The sequence below is a fragment of the Solea solea genome, chromosome 1 (assembly GCF_958295425.1).
Source record: "Solea solea chromosome 1, fSolSol10.1, whole genome shotgun sequence".
NCBI lineage: Eukaryota > Metazoa > Chordata > Actinopteri > Pleuronectiformes > Soleidae > Solea > Solea solea.
Window position 1 is genome coordinate 7,971,399 of NC_081134.1, and position 20,083 is coordinate 7,991,481.

At 40.4% G+C, this 20,083-nt stretch overlaps 3 protein-coding genes across 4 annotated transcripts; 2 read left to right on the forward strand and 1 right to left on the reverse strand.

The window, feature by feature from the left end:
• Positions 1-1,856: 1,856 nt before the first annotated feature.
• Positions 1,857-3,182, reverse strand: setd9 (SET domain containing 9). Its single transcript, XM_058647034.1, has 3 exons — positions 3,146-3,182; positions 3,043-3,085; positions 1,857-2,882 (listed from the first exon to the last, which is right to left on the reverse strand). The coding sequence occupies exons 1-3, from the start codon at positions 3,180-3,182 to the stop codon at positions 1,961-1,963; spliced, it is 1,002 nt and encodes a 333-aa protein (XP_058503017.1). The 3' UTR covers positions 1,857-1,960.
• Positions 3,078-7,001, forward strand: dcun1d1 (DCN1, defective in cullin neddylation 1, domain containing 1 (S. cerevisiae)). Its single transcript, XM_058647562.1, has 7 exons — positions 3,078-3,183; positions 3,733-3,946; positions 4,096-4,264; positions 5,226-5,356; positions 6,000-6,082; positions 6,162-6,258; positions 6,400-7,001. Exons 1-7 carry the CDS (start codon positions 3,181-3,183, stop codon positions 6,474-6,476), a joined length of 774 nt encoding a protein of 257 aa, XP_058503545.1. The 5' UTR covers positions 3,078-3,180; the 3' UTR covers positions 6,477-7,001.
• A 546-nt stretch (positions 7,002-7,547) lies between these two features.
• Positions 7,548-16,561, forward strand: ccdc39 (coiled-coil domain containing 39). 2 transcript variants are annotated; one of them, XM_058638373.1, is made up of 20 exons: positions 7,548-7,752; positions 8,843-8,962; positions 9,048-9,194; positions 9,265-9,423; positions 9,588-9,680; positions 9,889-10,017; positions 10,101-10,292; positions 10,402-10,505; positions 10,589-10,721; positions 11,176-11,370; positions 11,470-11,634; positions 11,719-11,856; positions 11,987-12,195; positions 13,112-13,235; positions 13,605-13,764; positions 13,849-13,955; positions 14,594-14,734; positions 14,919-15,098; positions 15,793-15,881; positions 16,103-16,561. In XM_058638373.1, exons 1-20 carry the CDS (start codon positions 7,651-7,653, stop codon positions 16,287-16,289), a joined length of 2,874 nt encoding a protein of 957 aa, XP_058494356.1. In that variant the 5' UTR covers positions 7,548-7,650; the 3' UTR covers positions 16,290-16,561. The 2 variants fall into 2 exon arrangements, with proteins under 2 accessions (XP_058494356.1, XP_058494347.1); XM_058638364.1 differs by having other exon boundaries at positions 11,470-11,856.
• The last annotated feature ends 3,522 nt before the right edge of the window (positions 16,562-20,083 follow it).

Below are 20,083 nucleotides of genomic sequence, written 5' to 3' on the forward strand. Positions count from 1 at the left end.
TAATTTCCCACATTGTCACACACCTGTGTATACCTACAAAGGGACACCTTTGGGACACTGTCATGAAGGGACAGTAGGGAATGTCATAACTGAGTACTTTTTGATTGGTACGGCATCCATAGGAAAAGAAGTTGCAAGGGCATCTTATAGGGCACAGCATCACTTTTCTCCACTAGAAATGCACTCCTTTAGAAACAATAATTTTTAAAAAATGAATATTTCGCTTCAGAGGACACTTCCCCATGTTTTACCACTCTAGAGGGTACTTTAGTGTGTGTCTTGTGACTCAAAAGGGCACTTTTGATTCCCACCCTGCCCTCCACCTATGTACGCCACTGATTATTAAGGGTTGTTTCATACATTCCTGTCTAAACTATATGTGGCAATCCCTCTTGAATATTAAGTGGTGTGTGTGTATTAGTGTGTGTGTGTGTGTGTGTGTGTGTGTGTGTGTGTGTAAGTTGAACCATTCCTACACCCTCCAGCACAAGAATCTGTTTTTGTCTAAAAGGGCAACTTTTTAAAGATGACAACCCATAATGGCCTGATTTATACTATAAACTGTGACAAGAGCAGACATGTACATAATAACATGTCTGCTATTTTTTACTGCAATTCCTGTAACTCCTTGTATTATATTATTTATTTTTTGATTGAGATATATAGTATGTTGAATAAATCATTGTTTAATTTTTTGTAAGCGTTACTGAAAGCATGTACACTTGATAATATTAAAATACTTGATAAATGTCTAATTACATGCATATAAGCAGAGTGAACAGGATATCTGGTTGTTTATAGAGGCACTGAGTGTATAGATTTTACCTACACCTTGCAGATGTGATCAGTGTCCACTGTCTGTGTTTTGTCTGTGTTTTTGTGACAACAGAAACTAATTCCTCATATGTATGTCATCTCTGGCCTTGGCCCAGTCTCTGTTGGCAAATGCTGAAGACAAGACAAACTTGTTTTTAATGTACTCACTGTCAGTCAGTCTTATTGAGACATGGTATGATAACTTAAGTCCACTCCACTTAAGTAACTTCAAATTACATCCAACCTGGATGGCGCTTAACTTTTAATGGGACAGAAGTGATGGTTTTTGGTGGCACCACTGCGACCCTGGCTTAGCTCCACTGGCTGCCCATACATTTTAGGTCTCATAAACCTTCCCGCTCACTCAGGTCAGCTGTTAAGCTGCTTCTGTGTGAGTGTGCCAAGAACTACGGTAAATGCAAGCTCAGAGGGGACCGTGCATTCACTGTTGTAATCCCTTAACAGTAGAATGATCTGCCTTTGCACATTAGACAGGACTGAAATTTTAATTTTCCATTAAAACTCATCTCTTGACACTATTTAAGAAGTTGACTTTATTGTATTTTTATATTTGTTTTTTATTGTGGAGTATTGTATGGTTGTTACTTTAGCCCATGTTTTTTGTCTTTTGATATTTTATTGCCTCATGTGAGCTCTTTTGCCTTTTATTTATTATTCTGTACAACACTTAAGTCCACCATGGTTGTTTTAAAGTGCCTAACAAATAATAATAGGATTAGTTTAATCTAAAACGAGCATTCTCTAACAGTATTAGCTCAAACATCACACGTTGTTAACATATCATGTAGGCAATTATAGTCCAAATACAAATTATAATGTTTTTTTAAGTAATTAACGCTGTATATTGGGCATTATATAATTGAGTATATTTTCCAGATAACATATTTGTACCACAAAAACTCACTTACTCATCTTCTACCGCTGTATCCTCCACATGAGGGCCATGGGAGTACATTTTAAGCAGTTTCAAGCAGTTTGAATTCGATTCTGCTTCTTTCATGTTACAATTAACAATGTGAGACATTTGTTTTGCCTTTATTCTTCACTTCATATCATTGAGTGTACAAAAGAATGCTTTTGAACAAATAGTTGAATGCACACAACAGGGGGGAGTATCTTGATTCTAATGCACAATAGTGTAGTAGTTGGAGAAGAGTTCCTCCCCTGCAGTAATGTCTCTGAGTGACACAAGGACAACACAGCGGAGAGGTCTCCGTGACTCCTGGCTGTAGTTGATATTAGGAAGAAATTGGTAGAATTCAATAGGGAACTTGTCAGGCACATCATACTCCTGGTAGCACACGTTTGCAGGACAATCATTAGAGCAGTTGTTCACATACTGACCCACAGCAAGTGGGTTTTCCGGAGTGGCTGTTAGCCAACTGCTGTCACTCATCAAGAAGGGTCCCATTCTGTCCCTGCCACTGCATGACTTGAACACCATTTTGGAGATTCCCTTGTCATTCCCATCAACCAAGACACCATCGATACACCTGAACACAAACGAGTTTCTGATAGACTGGAGGAGAATTGGCTCATGGGCTTGATAGACTGTGCCAGGATACATGGCAACTGTGGCTCCTTTGGGTACCAAGCCTTTGGCGACAAACACGCCCGTTCCAGCAAAGGGCAAAGTGCTTGGCTGCCGTTCAATGTAGAATCCCAGAGAGTGTAACATGGCATCATGTCCGCACATTGGATTTCCGCCATATTGGTGGTATTCTTCACGTTTTACCTTTGTGAGAAAATGAGTTTGAAATGCCCGGAGATCCCCCTGATGAGCGCCATGACTTGTGGGCAAAAGTCTGAAGAGCTTCAGCAGGCTCTGTGAAACCTCCTCATCCGGGACTAGTTTGTCTTTACAGTGCTCCGTCACCTGCCGCAAAGTGTTCTCATTTTTAGACAAGTTCAGTACAACCCAGGGCACAAATCGGTGTCTGTACGATTTCCATTTGTCCCGAAATCGTTGAAGAGCGGTTCTCAACATCAAGAGCGAAATGTGACAGACCCCGACGCAGAAGAGTGATCTTATGTTTTTGCAATGTCTTCCCGAAAAGGGTTTTCAAAATAAAAGAAAACGCAGGTTAATATTACAAACTGAATCAAATTACGTTTGAATTAAGACAGGGTGTTACATAAAACTGGTTTAATGATGATTAAATTGTTAGGAACCCAATAAGTAAATACTTACGGACATGGTATCACCGGTGAGCCTTTAACCTTGTGCTTTTATATTTGAAGAGAAACCCTTCAACCGGAAACGAAAGTTTTTAAGTGACAAGTAAAAACTTGACAGATATTAGCTAGCTGGATGGGAGGAGAGGGAGTCGGGCGAAGACAAACATGGTAAGAAATCACTCTTTCTTTTACTTTGGTGCGGTGATGCTAGTGTAAATCGCACCCATGCGTGTTAACTATCACGTTTGTTTTATTAGTATAGCTAAAAAACTGCGCCATTTTCTATTTATATTTCTTTTGTAATGAAAACAAATGTATCTCTTTTCGTTAGCTTTAGCCAACTAGCTCACTGTAAGAATAGCCTGCTTGCATAGTTAGCCCGCTAAGCTTGCTAACATTCAAGCCGCCTAACAAATAACATGACGCTAAGTGAAGTAATGTTACCTATGAATGGTTGTCAGTAAGATTTAGGACTTGGTTTCTAGTCCAGTGTTCTCACATGTGTATAAATGGCAGTCAGGTAACAATTTATGTATGCTAATTCCTGCCAGGATCGCATGTTTTTGCTGTTTTTTAAATGTTTTGCCGTGGTGCAGTGTCTATACTTTAACTATGTGTATGTATATACAGTATAACCAGCTCCAAGTAGTAGTTATCATGTGATATTATGGATGGCAAGCCGTGCGTTATCACTGTTGTGTGCTTGTCTTTGTGCAGAACAAGTTGAAGTCCTCACAGAAGGATAAAGTTCGCCAGTTCATGATTTTCACACAATCCAATGAGAGGACTGCACTGACCTGTCTGTCACAGAATGACTGGAAACTAGATGTTGCCACGGACAAGTTTTTCCAAAATCCAGAGCTTGATGTTTCACATCTAAAGGGAGCCTTAGACAAGAAAAAGCTTGACCAGCTCTACAACAGATACAGGGGTATGTTCCGCTTTATTAATTTCTTAGATAAACCCTTTAGCAGAGTAAGAAAACACATGATGCAGTGCTAAGAACTGTCAGAGGTTTATTTGCAAAACACTGTCACAATTATTAGTCCATCTAATCACTCTTCATCTTCTTACTCCTAGATCCTCATGATGACAACAAGATTGGCATTGACGGGATCCAGCTGTTCTGTGACGACCTGGGTTTGGATCCAGCCAGTATAAGTGTCCTCCTCATAGCCTGGAAGTTCAGAGCAGCAACGCAGTGCGAGTTCTCTAAACAGGAGTTCATGGACGGCATGGCTGAGCAGGGGTGAGAATGTATTTTGTACAAACTTGGCTTCTTCTGGAGGAGGTGTATTGAATCATGATTTGACCTTTACCAACACTAAACACACACAATCATTTGTGTGCCATTGCCCACTTCATTGTTGTACCATATTTGTTCTCACTCTACTTCTGAGTACATGCATGCCCTGCTAACTACAAGACAGACAGACAGACAGATGACTTTATTAATCCCTTTGGGAGGTTCCCTTGGGGAAATTAAAAGTTCCCTTGTGGAAATTAACAAATGCAAATGCAGCTGGCCACTTTAGTGAGTGCACAAATCTGTATCAGTGTGCCTATTGGGAGGGTTTCACTGTGGCTGTATCCAACAGTGCCTGCTCGCCTGTGTTTCACGCGAGCCTCATGCATTTCACGTCAGTGAAAATTAACTTACTTCACAGTTTCAGCATCTATACTGACGACATATCCTGTTACTGTTTGAAAGTTTGAATTTTATTGTGAAAAACAGACGTGCACTCTTCATTATAAAGAGACCTTCCATTTTAGTTGAGTACAGAGGAGGATTTAAAACTATGTAAAATATAGCAGAAGCTGCACAGATTCACTGCAGCAGAAATAATCCCTGTGTGACCAACAGTTGTATGAGATTCAGCCAATCAATGCTGAGTTAGGGTTAAGGTTAACCACTCCCCTGGCCTGGATGCTCTGGAGATTCCCCTGTTATGACAATCTCCACCTGCCTTCTTCACGTATGGCAATCTTTGTGGTCCAGAGTTCATGTCTGAAAACAGCTTTAGAGTTTCAAATTAATCTAACCCCAATCTGCATGTGTTTGGTCTGTGAGTGGAAAACGGTTCTATTTAGGTTCACACATAGCTGTGTAAATGTTCAGCATTAGTATCGAAGATGATGTATTGTATGTAATTCACTTAAACAATGATCTCTGTCCACTAAAAATAACAGTGTGCATTGTGTTTCTCCAGGTGTGACAGTATAGAGAAGTTAAAAGCTCAGCTGCCGAAAATGGAGCAAGAGTTAAAGGACCAGTTGAGATTTAAGGATTTTTACCAGTTTACATTTAATTTTGCAAAGAATCCAGGCCAGAAAGGTTTGGGTAAGTGTGTCTTATTGCTGATTCATTCTGATTAATGGATGTAAAAATGAGTAATCCAATTATAACGTGTGTACACAAGTGTCTAATCAGACTGAACAGTTTTGTCATGTGCAGAGGCGTCAAACTTTCACAGATATAGATATAGTGAATAGACTGCTTGTCCCTTCACTCTGCACCATTGTTTTCTTGTACTTCTCTCTCTCTCTCTTGTCTTCTTCAAACAATACTTGTTTTTGTTTTCTGTAATGGAGCTACAGGCTCAGCAGTTCATACTTCTGCAATTGATAAACAAGGGGAGAGGGCATGAGGACACTTGCATCAGTCTAATAAGAAACATTTTGACTCCCGGCCACTGTCTATTTCCAGCTATATCAATATTGGGAATGCCACATTTAGATAGGCAGGCATGTGATAATACAAACCATGAAGTCACGATTGGAATAACTGTTTACATGAATGTTTGGAATCAACACTGAAATAAACCACCCTTCTTGATTGGAATGAAATGTATTTCCAATCACACCAGAGTATTGAGATTGGTTTGCTATGATGAAGCATTCTTATTCAAATCAGGCTTTAATTGTGATTATTTGTAAACATGACTAATGAGAATGTATTGATATGGTTCTTGTTTCCCCTACAGATTTAGAAATGGCTATTGCATATTGGAATTTAGTACTGGCTGGACGATTCAAGTTCCTGGAGTTGTGGAACAAATTTTTAGTTGTGAGTTAATAATCACACAAAAGTCATTCACTCATACGTCTCATCATGTTGTTTCAACTTTGCCCTTCACTGTTGGCAGGAACATCACAAAAGATCAATACCTAAGGACACTTGGAACCTCTTACTAGACTTCAGCGCAATGATCACAGATGACATGTCGAATTATGATGAGGAAGGTTTGTACCAGGTTCATAATCAGCTGTGAAACATCATCTGGAATGTTCTCTCACTTTTAGGATAATGTCTTCCTCTGCAGTGGAATGCCTATTTTTTTTTTTTTTTTTTTAGTGAGTTGTGTTTGTTTGTTCATTCATTAGGAGCTTGGCCCGTCCTCATTGATGACTTTGTGGAGTTTGCACGGCCACACATCGGGACCAAAAGTACAGCAGTTTAAGGGCTGAGTTCACTGAACGAACATCCATGTGAGGATTCCACAGAGCAAGAGGACACACTGAATGGAGGACAAGTGGACCACACTGAGCTGAGAACTATTTTTGCCTTTTCAACCCTCAGGACTGAAATATTTTACACAGCAGAGACTTTATATGTGTGTGTATGTACATATATAAAAAGGCATATCTTTGTTGTTCAACTTGTGGTGGTTTGGAACTTTTATCTCAAGTATTAAGGGTTTTTGTGCGCTCAAGCCAACTACGGAGGAGTCATCGTCTACGCCCATGTGTTAGGGCTCCGCTAGATAACACACTCTTGAATTAAATATAAACACGAGGGGTTTGTGAGGGGATGTTGATCTTTAAATATTCAATTTTAACACTCGTCCATTGCTGATTTTCCTTTCATTTTATAATACATTTGTGTGACAAGTCATTGATTGTAATTTTTTAAGGATGATTCTGTTTGTTCAACACAAATGTTCAAAGATAAAATTAAATGTTTCAATTTGGTATCTTTAAAGTTACCATGCCTCTGTGGGTTTTTGGGGTTTAAAAAGAACAGAAAAGAAGTTGTTTTGGTTGTCTCCTTTTCATTATTCTTTATAGTTGTAACCTGACCTCTCTCCTTCTGGTATCAAGATATTTTTGGCCTCAGTTGGCTCAGTTGGAACCTCTTGATCATGTCTACTGACCTAAATGCACTTAGTTCCTGCCATGTGAGTGGCTGATTATGTTTCTGCACCTAATGTAATGGTCTTTGAGTGTATTTAATCATTCTGTAGCGATTGCAGCGATCTCATAAACCTAAAAGTAATTTACAAAGTTTATTGATTGTGTAAATCAGTTCTCATGATCATTATTTCTAAAAGTAAACTCAATATGTGTAATAGTGACTTAGGTACTTAGACTACAAACATACTTTAATAAGTTTTTTCCCCCTTTAACTGAGTTTTATATAGAGATTTTATATGCACTATAACTTGCATGATAAGAAGTCAACATGAGCAGAGCGCCTCGTGCTGCCTCCTTGTGGCGACAACCATGAAGGACACTTGCAGTTGCTATGGGTCACTGACAACAAAGTGCGTCTTCCATCAAGGTTTACAGCAAAACTGCAGGAGCAGCCGCGGCAGCAGCGACTGTTTTCACCCCGAAATAGCAAGAAATAGCAAGATGTCGAGTTTTGTGGTAAACCCAGTTTTCACGGACGAAGGCTGGGACGAGCGCTTCGCTCTGCCCGAGACCAACGCCGAGAACAGGGCGCTGATAGAGGAGGTGAGTGCCGAGACCAAACATCTCATCTCAACAATGTTGAATGTTTGACAAAAAAAACACTGGCCACCTGTTTACTGAAAAGACCTGACACCAGGGATGTCAAGAGACTGCGGGCGCACTACATCAAATGTAACAAAACTAGGCTATAGCCACATAAATCTGTTTTTATTTAAAAAAAAATAAAAAATAAATAACAACATAAAACTGTCCCTGGACGTGCTGTCCACACTGGTGTATAAACACTTTGAAAATGCTGCTGGCTCACATTTGTGCACAAACTCCTGGGCTGCTGTTTAGTCTGGACAGACAGAAACTGAGACCCTACATTCACTCTCTGATCCCTTCTTATCAGCCATGACTCGACTATCAGCTGTGTTGTTGTTTGAATCCAAGAAATCTTTTCTCTGAATTGTCACAATTGTTCTTTTTCATTTGTGTTTCATTTTCTGAAACTAAGAAAACAACAGTAGACGTGAGAATCACCTTTTCCTGTGTCCACCAGTCATGCGCATCCATCCACAGACACTCCACTCTGTTTTTTTTTTTTTTTGTTTAAAAAATACATAAATTCTGCTCTGGATCAGAATACTTCCTTTCAGCTCAGGCCTGCTCACCTGATGCAACACAACAACATATCATGTTACTTAGTTACAGAGAATAGCCCACACAAGATCATGTGACTTACTTAACCATTATAAAAACATGTTTGATTCTTCTTTTGCTGCATGTTTACCTATTTGTGTACATGATTTTTTTTCTGTGGCCATGTTTTGTGATGACTATGAACTTTCATTTTTTTATTATATATAATTGATTGTGATATGAGGCACGTATTATTCTGCCTTGTATTCACAGAGTTATATTGTTATAGAGTGTTTTTAATGTCAGTACAGCCCCAAAGTGTGTTTACATTAGTGTTTACATTAGTACACAATGGGCACTTTTTCAGGTAAGTGGTACATCTGTCCAGGTATCGTCTCAAGACAAAGGTTTCTGAGTATTTACAGTGATTCACTGCTCACAGGAACAAACGAGCTGCAGATGATATGGTCTTATTTGTCATATAATCTTATAACCTCCTCAACAACAGATTCGTTTAAAGGAGACACAGCTGAAAAGACTGGAACACAAACTCGAGAGCAACAAGGAACAAAAGACGTTAATGAGTGAATTCCTCAAAAATGGCAAACGAGAACTGGAGAATACTGCGGTAGGTTTAACTGGTTTATCTCTTTTGGTAACTGTGTTAAAGTCAGTGACCAAACCATAATGTTTTCTGTTTTGATTTTTTTTAGGCTCTGTGTAAGGCCAAGGGGAGAGAAGAAGAGATGGAGAAACACCTGACAGCCCTCGCAGAGAGGGAGTCCGGTCGCCTGGCACAGGAGACTGCCCACATGGAGAATGAGCTCCGGTCTCTAGCTGAGAGGAGAAACTTGCTCGAGGTCTGAACCACTGACAACACACTTTCAAAACTGCTACTTTAGATGTGCTAACACTTGTCCCTGCCTCCAGAATCACATCTTCAAGACCAAACAGAAGCTGGAGGAGTTCAGGAGCCAGATGAACTGGGACCAGGAGACCATGGATGCCTTTTTGGAGGAATCGGCGTGCAAAGACGAGGACACGATGGCCATCATCAAGTATGCCCAGCAGGATGAGCAGAAGATCAAGGTAAATAGACAGGACTGTACATCCTGTTTATATACTGTATGAAGCTACACCAATCAGCCACAAAATTACGAGCCATTACATGTTTGACTGTTGTTGCTAGGTACCCTATTACAACTGTGATCCTGACTCCTGGACTAACAGCTTTATTTTATTTCCTGTCACAGTCACTTTCTCTGGCCATAGAGAAGAAGGCATTGGAGGCTCACGACAAGCGCAAAGCACTCGACAAAGAGTTGACTGAGACTGTATCTGCACAGGTACAACAACAACAACAACAAAAACTGGTCTGGTCTGTATTTGCAACCTGAGCTAACCTGTGAGGAAGATAAAACCATGTGTGCTCTAAAATGTCACCACGTTAGAGCAACCATGATATTTTTTTTATCATACCACCATCAATTTGGATCCATACTATGTTGTTCTTGATAAGCAGTACCTGTAAGAAACCCTCTGCTTCCTCAACAGCTTGCTCTGGATAAGACTACAGAGAATTTAGAGCAGACGCACCTGGAGACACAGCAGCTCATTCACCAGTGGGAAAACACCATCAAGCTGATGAAGCGGCGTGATGCTGACATGCAGCAGTGTGCGCTGGTAAAGTCTGTTACCTTGCACTTTGCCTGTAACTGAACGGTACTTTTGACGAACACTCCTATGTTGTTTCTTATTCCATCCAGCAACTTGCCCAAGCCAACCAGAACATACGGGAGAGGAATGCTGCTGTTACAGAGAAGAAGCACCTGCTGGATACTCAGAGGAGAAACAACAAGGAAGCTGAGAGGAAGATAACATTAGCCCAACGCGTGGCTGTCAAACTGCGGCAGGATTTGAAGGAGCAGGAGAGTAACTGCAGCAGGCTGCAGGACGAGGTCGGCTCCTTGAGTAACTTAATACTCAAACAATATCAATTACAAACGATCAGATCTAAAGGTGATCTGGTTCCGTTTTAAGAATGCTTCATTATCATGTGTATTGCAGTTGGACAGTTGCAAGGGCACACTAGACAAGGCTAACTCCAGTGTGGAGTCTGTGACAGCCAACATATCCAAAATGAAGAAAAACATTCAGGATAACGACAACAAGTGAGTGAAATCCTACAACATGTCTGTCAGCAATCACAAAGTGCTTCATGAGCATGATCTGTGTGTGTGTGTGTGTGTTGTAGACTCAGCGAGGCCAGGGCCTACAATGCTGCTCTGGAGGAGAAACTTAAAGTTGTCACTCAGACTGTCCTGAGTGAGGAGGAGAGAGCTGCACAGATGGACCAGTTTCTTAAGGATGAGGAGCAGGCGATCAAGGTGAGCAGCCCGACAGACTCAAAAAACTTCTAAACTGTCCAGTTGCTGTGATGGCAGTTGAAAAAGTACTGTTGTGCACATTGAAAACCTGTTGAGATATGAGATATGTGGCAATCATAATATCAAGAGTTTTGCATGGTCATTTTGAAACCGCAAATCCAGACAAAATGAAGTTGTTCCAAAATACCCAACATAACCTGTGTAACCATTAAATATAGATAAATATCCACCCGCCCCTGTGCTGTAACTGTAGACACACAAACTCCCTCTACAATAGGTAACTGAATTACATCAGAGCTCATTCTATCACATTTTGTGTATATGAAACAATATAAATGCAGGAAAAGCAAAAATGTGGGGGATTTGAGACCCTCTCCCACCTCCACTCTAAAACTGTACTAATATAAAAGTGACACTGTTTTGTAAACCGGAGTCGGCCTGTGCTTCGCTGTAGGAGCTGGATGTGCAGCTGCATGACTGCAGAGAGGAGCTGTTCCGTCATAAAAACCACTTGCAGACCCTTAAGACCAAGGGGAAGGATTCTGAGGCCCATGTATCGAGGAGCAGGTCCACGATCGCCAGCCTGAAGAGCCAGCTCACAAAAGTGGAGAAGGACTTAATGAAACAGCAGATGACCATTAATGAGCAGGCAAGCTCACAAAAACACGGATAAATATGTGACATGTGTGATGCTCGACTTTACCACGTACACACCTCCTGCATTCCCTCTCACTTTTGCACATTACAGGACTCCAAGATCATCTGCCTGAGTAGGAAACTGGCACGGCTGCAAGGTGACATTCAAGTGGATGAAAAACAAATGCTGGACATGAAGATTGCAGAGTTGACCCAAGCCCTGGAGGAGAAGAAGAAGACTGCCAACATGTTAACCAACACACTCAAGGAGTCTGAAGTCAGTCTCACTGCTCTGCACAACGGACACGTGAAACAACTGCTTCTCAATCTCTCTCTCTCTCTCTTTCTTTCTCTCTTACAGGATGACATTCGCTTTTTCAGAAAAGAAATGGAAAAGTCTAAATGTCAGAAGAGAGCTATGACTGAGAAGGTGGAGGAGCTCATGCTACTCAGTGACACAAATGACAAGGAGCTGAAGAGACTGCGACTCAGAAAACAGGTGACTCACGGATGATACATATGAACATTAGTGAAATCCAATTGATTTCACACTCAAAACAAAGCAGATATCCTGTGGCTGAAACAAAGCTGTCTTGTGTTGTTGACTCGGTGTGTTCCTTCCTCATCAGGACGACATGGTTGAGCGGAACATGGTGAAGTTAGAGGTCAAACGTGTCAGAGATCTGCTGTACAACAAGGCGGATACTGTGCTGTCTCTGGAGAAGAGGAGGCTGGAGCTTCAGAGAGCCATGAAGGAGAGGGTGGAGGAGATCAAGGTCTTCAGAGAGATGCTCGGCCAGAAGTTCAAGCTCACCGAGCAGGAGAGACAGAGACTCAGGTGAAATCACCAGCTTTTGCCTCAAATCTATAGCTGTGCTTTTGGACCCTATCGTGCAACTTTGCTGTCAGTTCATGCGGCGAGAACTCACAACATGTTCATTTTTAACCACGCCCACTCAACACACAAAGTGTTTTAACGTGTTCCTCCACCTTCGCCCCCCCCCCCCATCAGTTGTGACGTAAAATGCATCACGCTCTGTGTGCAGTGCAGGAATGTTGCCAGGTGAAAACACAACACCACTACACTGAGAAAAAGAGAGTCAGGTGACATCAGATGTCAAGAGTTTTGTGAACTCATTTGGCAACGGCGTGGATATAAGAGACATTTGTTTATATTTAAAGGTCATGCAGTACACCTTTAAGTCCCTGTGCCATTAGATATACTGGAGTAGGCAGCATATTAATCAATGATTCCTTAATTACCTTTCAGTATATTTAAAATACAGTGATTTAACAAAGAATTAGAGAAATCTGATACATGACACAAGAGCTTGACCAATCACAGAGCAGGGAGAGAGAGGGAGAAATTATACTTTTATACTTATCTGTTATTTATTCTTCTGTTCATATCTTCAGGTTAAACTGAGCTACTTTTAATTTAATTTAATTGAAACTGAGTTGAGAGAGAAGAGAGATTCTATTGGCTGTTTTGGCAACAATGGCTCTCCTTCTTCTTCTTCTTCAGATAGTGAGTCAGAAAGGCAACACAGTGTTAGCATCAGCAGAGTGTTTTAGGGATGGAGACATTTGCTCATCTGTCATGTCAGAAGCACTTTGGTTTATCTGTCCATACTCATGTGTTGAGAGGAGCTTCAGTCGCCTAGATCCCCCAAAACATTTGCAGTTAACCAACCTGAGCTTCTTCCAGAGAACACTTAACACAAATACTAACTCCGTGGCCGATTCTGTTTCAGTGCTGAAATGAACGAGAAACTGTCCAAGATCGACCTGACAAAGAAACGCTTTGAGGTCGCGACACTTTCAATGGCAGCTCCTGAGGGGGAGGAGGACAAGTCGCAGGCTTATTACATCACAAAGGTGAGGATTATATACACACCTGGTTACAGCTTTATCACACGTCATGATAAAAAACACTTTTTTTTTACTTGTTAAAATAGTGATTTCTTTTAAAGTGCCACAAGGGCGATTCTGCATCTTTCCTCATGATTTATAATAAACTTATTAACAATTGTAAATGTATCCTATTTGTGGTGCCAAACATTTCTTACTTAAATGTCAGGTAAAGTAATTTCTATGTGTTTTTTTGAAGATATTTTAAAGCAGATTTTTACAGCTATGGCTATTATTTTATTTATTTTGGTCAAGATAACCTCGACAGGAAATGTTCATGTCATTACTAGACTGAAACCCTGCAGTGCACACTAACTCTTTGACTGACTTCACCAGGCTGCACAAGAGAAAGAGGAGGTCAGGCAAAAGGGAGACAGTCTCGATGCTAAAATACGCAAGATGGAGCTGGAAAATAGAGCACTGGAGAACACCGTCCTGCTGTTCAACAACAGCAACTCGACATTTCGCAAATCTCTCAACAAAGTAAATGAATCGAGTACGTACGAACAGGTCGAGTAACGACAGAATAACATCACCAGAATGTCCTGATGTGACTGAGAATGGTTTTTTTTTGTTTTAGGTCCAGAATACCAAGAAAAACGGAAGTTAGAGGAGCAGCTGAGGACATCGGAAGACACACTGAAGTACAAGAAAAGACAAGTCCAAGAGCTCCAACAAGACATACAGGTTAGTCCAAAGTGTCCATACGTCCTGTCCACTGCAGTGAAATCATGTCCTGTTACATTTCTGTTACTAAATACACAAAAGCAGTGTCTTTGAATAGAGACTTGTGTACGCGTGTTTTAAGTGTTGTTTCACTGTCATTTTGGGATTCTTTGTATGTAAAGGTCCTGTGTGTATAATCTATAATATATAATCTAATAGTGAGACTTGTTCTTCATGTAAACTTAATGCTAAAACACACTCGCCTGAAGCACTGCACTTAATACGAAGCTTTTTCTAACCCTTTTAAAATAATTACTCTTACACAGACACATATTCAACTTCTGCCACTAAACCCTGCCTAAATGTTACACACTGGACCTTTAATTAACGAATGAATTCAACGAAATGAAGTGAACTTTTCTGTGACTGGTCCGATGATTCAATTCTATTGTGAATATTTGAAATTTCACGAAGACAATTGAACAGAAATTGGCTTTATTACAGTGTAAAACAAATGATGTATAGAATTAAACTACAGTGGCTTCATTCTCATGTTCTCCAATTCACGTTTTCTGTCTTTGTTGTGACACAAAACCAACTCTGCAGCTTACCTTCCCCTAATCCCCCGTTTTTTTTTGTCCCCTTTCCTCCTTTTCCAGGACATGAACAACACGTTGGCAGGTCTGCTGCAAGAAGAGCAGCTGGAGAAGGGAAAGATCGAGCACAAACAGTCACTCATCGCTAAAGTGAACAAAGAACTCGCTTCACAGCGACAGAAAATGGACAGAGCAACAAAACAGGTTTGAGCTTCACCTGAAAGAGTTTTCCTCGCACTATTATTTTGTGGTAGAAAACATTGTTTACTGGTAGTGAGACGTCCCTCACACTGGGTGTCAGACGTTTGGACTCTCTGTGTGTGTCCATGAACACAAGACTTTATTAGCAGTTGCCATGATCCCAATTATCCTCACTTGTGTTTTCCAGTGTTCTAAGTTGACCAAAGAGATCCGCTCGGCAAAAAACACCAAGACTGAGACTTTTGAAGAGAAGGACCTGAAACTGAGGGAATTGAAAGAATTCAATAGGAGCATTGGAAAGATGCTGAATGAGACCCTGGAGGACAAGCCTGATCTCAGATCAGTGATGGAGAAATACTTCCTGCAGGTTTGTTTCATTTGAAGCATGAAGACACGTCGGTCTGTGTTATACTGTCATGGGTCATGAGTCATGGGGTTTAAGTTAAATGTTTTAAATTGAACGAGTTATTATTATTACGCATAATAGAAAAAAACCGCCCTGCGTGTAGACGTGCTGTGGAAAATAGTGTGGATTATTTTCTGGATTATATTACAGCACAGCCAGACACAATCAGAACATCTATATGCAGCACTTTTTCTATCACACATCCATCAGATCCATTTACACAAGGCTGGCACGGCTTTCAGGAGCAATTTGCCCCAGGTAAACACTGGCATCTAAAAGAGAAGAACCAGGGTTTGAACCCACTTTACCACTAAACCTCAGCTACTGTATGTGCTGTATGTGCAAGGATGAATGGCAAAACTGCAGTATGAAGCATTCAAGACTAGAAAAGTGCTATGTAAACGCAGATAATTGATAATTGTCCAAATGAAGTCGCTTTAAAGCTGTAGTGCGTAACTTTGATTCACAAATGTCCACACTGAGCCGATTAAGCCTCCACACGTGTCTCTCTGTGTTTGTCAGTAATAGTAGAGTTTGGATCTTGTGTCGTCCGGCAACATTCCCACACTGCACACAGGAAGTGATTTGCTTTGTGTCAATCAAGACAAAGGCAACCGCACAGTAGCTGTAACTTCTTTCTTGTCGTTTGTCTCAGGCCAATCTGTCTCTTCCGACTCCTTCCTCTACTCCGACCAGCCACCGGAGCTCCAAGGCGAACTCTGCCCGCAGCTCTGCCTCACTCAGGTCAGACTTCTCCTCATCGTCGGGGGATCTGAAGAGAAAGAATGAGGGCTTTTTTTTGTCTGATGATCAAACTGTACATGAGGAACATTACTGGATGCTGGGATATAACCACTCAGCTGAGAAACGCTGGCTGTTCGGTGCACACTCCAGACGCAGTACATCTGAAGAACCTGTTTTCACACAAAGGTCTGAAGACTTCTCTCTCTCTCTCTGTGTTGTAGATCTCCTTCATCGTCAGCCAGCAACAGCCCCAGGGCCTCTGCATTTCATTCGCCCGCATTGAAGACGGTGGAGCTGAGCTTGGATATGACAGTGGCTTCCCCTCCTCTCACCATGTCTAGACGTTCCAGCTCTGCAAACAGCGGCAGCAGCAGCAGCAGCAGCAACAGAAAGCTGAAGAACAACTGAACAACTTTACATGATGGACACGATTCTGAATTTGTATTTAACCAATTCTATTGTTGGCTTTAAATGTGTTGTTTGTATCTGATATGAAAACTTGACTGCTGTTCATTAAAAAAAATACACTTAAAACTGTGGTGTGCAACAATTAAGTATATACTATGTATATAAATATATCTGTTAGATTTAAACGTCTGCAAACTCTCTGTGTTTCTCAGTGTCATAGGACTGGATAATGAAAGGGTGTGGAAATGACTTCTTTAAAGTTGTGTGACAGCAGCAGCAAAGTCTTTCACCTTCTTTAAATTCATATTTCATTTATTTTGTAGACTCTGATGGCGAGGTGAACTTTGTATTTCACTGGCTTTCAATGAAGTAAGTCACAACCATAGAAGGACCATATTTTATATTCACCTCCGCTTCCTTGTCCAAGCCCTTTTTTTTCTTGAAAGGCTTTTGGAAAAAAAAAAAGAAAGAAAGAAAAGGTTTCCCTCCCTCTGTATTAGGTGTCACTTCCTGGTGCATGACAGAAGCAGCCAGAGATTCTATGGGAGCAGAAGTTGCATTTTCATACAGATTTTATTCTCTCAAAGAAACATCAACATGCTGCTGCTAATGATGATTCTGTTTTCTGGATGTTTGGCTTCATGTGCAGCACAGACAGGTGAGTACTCGGAAGAACTCAATGGAACATTTAGGGTGGCTCAATTTTGTTGTGTACAGCAAGTGTGCAAGTGTGAACTTTATTTCTAATGTTTTCTCCAGCATCTTTGGACACGTTAACCACGGCCGATCCCCCCACGACTCCCTCAATCCAGGCAACAGCTGTCCTTCCCACGTCTGATGTCGGGAACAATCGTGAGTGTATGTTATGTGACGTGACACAGACATCTAAGAGGGGTTTTAGTGGCTTTACATTTTGTATTTGTCCCACAGCTGTGGCGATCCTTCAGACAGCTGTTCGATCCAGTCGTGAGCTAAATGAAACAGTTGGTCCGGTTTTAAACAAGGTAACTCGCACCCTTACTCACAAAAGGACATGTCATGTCCATAAATGATCTATAGTCATTGTTTAACCCTTAGTGTTCACGTGGCGCAGATCTGTGCCGCAGGTGCACCCATAATAAAATGCTGTGGGAATAATACACAACTCATTACATGGACATCCTGTGCGTGTGTGTGTATGTATATGTATATGTATATGTCACATATTCAGGCTCTACAAAATGCATTTTTTCTTAAATAACTTTTTGTTGAGACAAAGTTAGGATTCATTTTAGATCAAATCTTTAGTGGTGATATAAAGAAGCAATTATTGTGCAGAAGTCACAAAATAGAGCATTTTTTCCAATCTGATTTGACACATTTGGTGTACTTTTTGCTCAGGTGTGTTTATATAGTTTATATAGAATTATATGTACGTTTGTTTCCTCTTTTTTTCTCAGAAAGAAAGGATATAAGACAGTTGAAATTGCACATTCCCACAGCCTCTTTATATACTGTGTGTTTAAGCTCTGTGTTCAAATCATACTGTCATCATGAGATGAATGACGACGTCATGTCTTTAATTGTGCCTTTCAGCTCTATGACATCATCCACCGGCTTCAACCACATCTGAACTTCACCCTGACTGTGAGGAACGTCACTGGAGTCTGAACGTGTTTCTGAGTTCGCTCACTCGCTCCACAGAACAGAAATCAGACCGTATGTTAGTTCATTGATGATTGATGCGATTCTAGTTTTGGGCACTAGGGGGAACTTCTGTGAACTTTTGTCTTAAGACTTTATGTGGACTTTCACGACAATGAGATCACTCTCTCTGAAAGAAAGTTTATTTTTTATTTACTTTTTCTGCTAAAGTAAACAACCATGTAAAGTAATACCATGTTATTTTCTATGCTATTTCCAGTTTGGTAAATGTAATTGTGCAGTAATAAGTGATAACTACCATGATAATACATTTTATTTAAAGGCGACTTTCAGAACTCAGAGTTGTTTTTGAACATCAAAAACAACAAGCAATAGAACATGGATGAAACGAGATATATGCAAAATATATAACATAAAACAGAGATGGGTAGTGTGGAGTGGGATCATGAGTGGACGGTGGATGGGACAGTAAGATGGAGAGAGGAAGAGGAGAAAGAGGAGGAGGTGAGGTTATGGATGACATTGAATGTGTACAGAAGGATTTGAATTCAAGTAGAACAGGGGTGACATGGTGAATAAAGGGGTTTAGGTGGTTATTCAGGCAGCAGTTTGTGTCGTCATTTACTATAATAATATTTAGGTGATAGCTTGGAAGTGAGAATTATTGCAGAATGCCATTAACGTTCGACCGTCACATGAAAGTGTTTCAGAATCAGAACTGGTAATTACGACTATGATAATGTTGAATTTGATCCTATACTTTATGTTTTATGTGCCTTTTCCATTAGCATTATTATTATTATGATTATGACCAGGCTGTAGATATAAGATGGTATTACCATAATATAACTTCCCTGTTACAAAATGATGGCCTCACTGTTACCATATTATTTTTGTACTTTATTGTAAAGTGTTTCTGATTGTATAACTATTAGAAAGGATTGATTGATGTAGGAATAAGAATACTCTGTTAACTCAGAAGATACAGAGCTCGAGTGTTATTTTACATAATGATGTGATATTTGGTTCCCGGGAGGATGGACTCTGCTACACAGACATGGTGCAGTCAGCAGTATCACAGCCAGAACACATGGACCTGTTGGTGATCTGCTTATATCGCCTGTCATTAACCAGACCGCTTCCTAAACAGAGAGAGTGGTCGTAGATGAATTCATGATTAGATCACAGGTGCTGCAGCTCTAAATTAGGCTGAAGTGAGACAACATTTACCTCTCATCAGGTTCTGCATGCTGCAGTAGTTTGAGCCGGTGTCAGCTGGATCTCCAGAGCGCTTCAACTTCGCATCACCCTGCACATTAGAAACATAACAACAGGAACGAAACCAAGACTTTTGTCAGTGAGCAAAGCTGATCAACCTTCTAATCTCTGAACTTTGAATACTTTTTTTTTTTGATTCATCAGAACGTAATTAAACTCATAAACTCATATTTTTGTCATAAAAAAAAAAAATACTTACAATGACTTTACAGAGGTCCCTTTGCCCCAAAAGAAACTGAAGTTTGTTCACGTTCTGTGTCGTGGGAGACGTGTGTGTGGCTTCAATCATTAAAGACGACGACGACTTAAGCTGCAACACATAATTCTGTATAAGTCATTTAAGTCTAATGTTTAACTGTTAACTGTGGCATCGTGTAGTGTGTGTTTTAATAGCCAGGTAATGGCATTTTTCAAAATGAAACAAGATCAATATCTTAAACAGGAATCGGGAAAACTGGTTAATTAATAATAATAATAATAATAATAATAATAATAATAATAATAATAAAGATAATGGTCAACATACTTTTTGTTTGTAACATTTACAACATGTTTACATCTGATACAACTGATCAAATATTATTAAATGGCTACTGAATATGTGGATTATTTGCACAAATGAAAATAACAATAATAATGATCATTCAGAGCACTTTGCAGCGTAAAAGAACATCACACGCCAAACACAACATCATTGACACAGATATCTAAAGAGCTCCTGACCTCGTACACGTCCGGCCAGTCCTTGATCTGACTTATCAACTTTTCACTGACATTGCTGCACTTCGCCCCAAACAACCTGCAGAGCAGAGCAGAGCTGTGCGTGTTAAGGTAAATAACAAATTATAAATATCTGTGAGAAACTTTTTTTT